General features: G+C 55.7%; 1 protein-coding gene across 1 annotated transcript; it reads left to right on the forward strand.

Annotated features, from left to right (window-relative positions):
- The first annotated feature begins 1,491 nt into the window (after nt 1-1,491).
- On the forward strand, nt 1,492-2,772 carry LOC122437254 (ankyrin repeat and SOCS box protein 6-like). Its single transcript, XM_043461978.1, is given in 2 exon segments — nt 1,492-2,531; nt 2,533-2,772. Coding segments are annotated over 2 exon segments (1,218 nt in total). The 5' UTR covers nt 1,492-1,518; the 3' UTR covers nt 2,738-2,772.
- Nucleotides 2,773-3,326: the final 554 nt, after the last annotated feature.

Here is a 3,326-nt window from a genome sequence, read left to right on the forward strand (position 1 = left end):
CATGAAATTAAAAGACGCTTACTCCTTGGAAGGAAAGTTATGACCAACCTAGACAGCATATTAAAAAGCAGAGACATTACTTTGCCAACAAAGGTCCATCTAGTCAGGGCTATGGTGTTTCCAGTGGTCATGTATGGATGTGAGAGTTGGACTATAAAGAAAGCTGAGCGCCAAAGAATGGATTCTTTTGAACTGTGGTGTTGGAGAAGACTCTTGAGAGTCCCTTGGACTGCAAGGAGATCCAACCAGTCCATCCTAAAGGAGATCAGTCCTGGGTGTTCATTGGAAGGACTGATGCTGAAGCTGAAACTCCAATACTTTGGCCACCTCATGCGAAGAGCTGACTCATTGGAAAAGACCCTGATGCTGGGAAAGATTGAGGGCAGGAGGAGAAGGGGATAACAGAGGATGAGAAGGTGGATGGCATCACCGACTTGATGGACATGGATTTGGGTGGACTCTGGGAGTTGGTGCTGCACAGGGAAGCCTGGCGTGCTGTGGTTCACGGGGTCGCAAAGAGTCGGACATGACTGAGCGACTGAACTGAACTGAACTGAATAGTGGTATTGAGACTTGATGCCAATTCTTAGTCAGTTATGTATGTTAGAAATGTCTCATTTGTAGCTTGTCTTTTCATTTTCTTTAAGATAATTTATGAATAGAAGATTTTTAATATAGTCAAGTGCATCAGTCTTATCTTACAGTGTTTTTTGTTTGTCTTATTTAAGAAAATTTTCCTAATCCAAGTGTGTGTGTGCTCAGTTGTGTCCAACTCTTTGTGACCCCAGAGACTACAGTCTGCCAGGCTCCTTTGTCCATGGGTTTATCCCAGCAAGAACACTGGGGTGGGTTGCTATTTCCTCCTCCAGGGGATCTCCCTGACCCAGGGATGAAACCCGCATCTTTTGCATCTCCTTCATTGGCGGATTCTTTATTACCAAGCCACCTGGGTCTAATCCAAGTTCAGAATAATATTTTCTTATACATCTGCTTCATGGACTCTGATAAAGCCGTTGACTGTGTGGATCACAACAAACTGTGGAAAATTCTTAAAGAGATGGGAGTACCAGACCACTCTACCTGTCTCCTAAAAAACCATATGTGGGTCAAAAAGCAACAGTTAGAACCAAACATGGAACAACTGACTGATTCCAACTTGGGACAGGAATATGCCAAGGCTGTATATTGTCAATCTGTTTATTTAAATTATATGCAGAGTACATCATGCTAAATGCCAGGCTGGATGAATCACAAGCTGGAATCAAGATTGCCAGGAGAAATATCAATAGCCTCAGATATGCAGATGATACCACTCTCATGGCAGAAAGTGAAGAGGAACTAAAGAGCCTCTTGTTCAGGGTGAAAGGAGTGTGAAAACTGGCTTGAAATGCAACATTAAAAAAACTAAGGCGCGGGGCTGGGAACTGGACTCAGCGAGTGGCCGAACCTGGTCAGGACCGCGGGCCGCGCGACGCACCCGTCGGTGTCTCGGCCTCGGTGGAAGCTGCGGCCGCCGGCATGCCGTTTCTGCATGGCTTCCGGAGGATTATCTTCGAGTACCAGCCGCTCGTGGATGCTATCCTGGGCTCCTTGGGCATCCAGGACCCCGAGCGGCAGGAGCCCCTGGACAGGCCCAGTTATGCCGCCAGCGAGGAGAGCCTCATCCTTGTTCTTACCGAGTTGCTTGAGAGAAAAGCCCAGTCTCCATTTTACCAGGAAGGTGTGAGCAACGCCGTGCTGAAGATGGCCGAGCTGGGGCTGGCACGTGCGGCCGCCATCCTCCTGCGGAATGGAGCCAACCTCAATTTTGAAGACCCGGTCACCTACTACACGGCGCTGCACATCGCCGTCCTACGGAACCAGCCGGACATGGTGGAGCTGCTGGTGCGCCACGGGGCCGACGTCAACCGCAGGGACCGGATCCACGAGAGCAGCCCCCTGGACCTGGCCAGCGAGGAGCCAGAGGGCCTGCCCTGCCTGCAACGCCTCCTGGACCTCGGAGCAGATGTCAGTGCGGCCGACAAGCATGGTAAGACAGCCCTGCTTCACGCTCTGGCCAGCAGTGATGGGGTGCAGGTCCACAACACCGAGAACATCCGGCTCCTGCTGGAAGGAGGGGCGGACGTCAAGACCACTACCAAAGACGGAGACACGGTGTTCACCTGCATCATCTTCCTGCTGGGCGAGACAGTGGGAGGCGACAAAGAGGAGGCCCAGCTAATCAACCGCTTCTGCTTCCAAGTCACGCAGCTGCTGCTGGCCCACAGTGCCGACCCCAGCGAGTGCCCGGCCCAGGAGTCCCTCATGCACATCTGCCTCAAAAGTTTCAAGCTGCACTTCCCCCTGCTGCGCTTCCTGCTGGAGTCGGGAGCAGCCTACAACTGCTCCCTGCATGGCGCGTCCTGCTGGTCCGGCTTCCACATCATCTTCGAGAGGCTCTGCTCCCACCCGGGCCGTGCGGAGGACGAGAGCCACGCGGACCTGCTGCGCAAGGCGGAGACCGTGCTGGATCTCATGGTGACCAACTCCCAGGGCGGACAAGATCCAGGCCCTGCACGTCTCCCTGAGGCAGCTGGAGAGCTACCCCCCGCCCCTCAAGCACGTATGCCGCGTGTGCATCCGCCTCTACCTTCAGCCGTGGCCGGTGGACGCCAAGGTCAAGGCCCTACCTCTGCCCGACAGGTTCAAGTGGTACCTCCTCAGCGAGCACAGCGGCGCCGTCGAGGACGACATCTGACCGTCCGGGCTGGGGGGCGGGGTCTGGGCAGCCCCCTCGGCATGTGGGTGATTCAAGTACCTGGGCGGCCCGAGGGGACAGCCTTTGGTCCGCCTGTCAGAGGCGCAGGGTGGAGCCCGGTGGCGGCAAGCACTCCAGCGGAGGAAGGCCTCTCTCTGTGGGAGACTGCCCCCGCTTCCCCTGGCAGTGACTCCGAGCCTCGGCCCACAGTGGAAGCGGGGATAGGGTTTAGGACAAGCACGGACCCTCCTGATGGGAGGGAGTGCTGGGCACTCCGAGAAGCAAGGGGCCTCCACGCCCGGGCCCGCTGCAGGAAGCCGGCCCGGCCTGCGTGGAGACGCCAGAAGGGGCCTGTGGGGTGCAGCCCGGCCAAGACCATTGACTCTTCACCCAAGATTCTGTCAAAAAAAAATAAGCGCTTCGGGGCAGGCAAGGAGAGCTGAGCTAACTCCTGCCAGCTTCTATGGCTCTGGGGCCAAGCCACCCACCACCCTGCCCAGCAAGGGCCAGGGCCCTGCCCGGGTGGCAGCTGTTCGTCCCAAGCCTGGGGTTTGGGGACCACGCCTTCTAACAAGCAATCATGCATGAC

Source organism: Cervus canadensis, chromosome 2 (genome assembly GCF_019320065.1).
Source record: "Cervus canadensis isolate Bull #8, Minnesota chromosome 2, ASM1932006v1, whole genome shotgun sequence".
Taxonomy (NCBI): domain Eukaryota; kingdom Metazoa; phylum Chordata; class Mammalia; order Artiodactyla; family Cervidae; genus Cervus; species Cervus canadensis.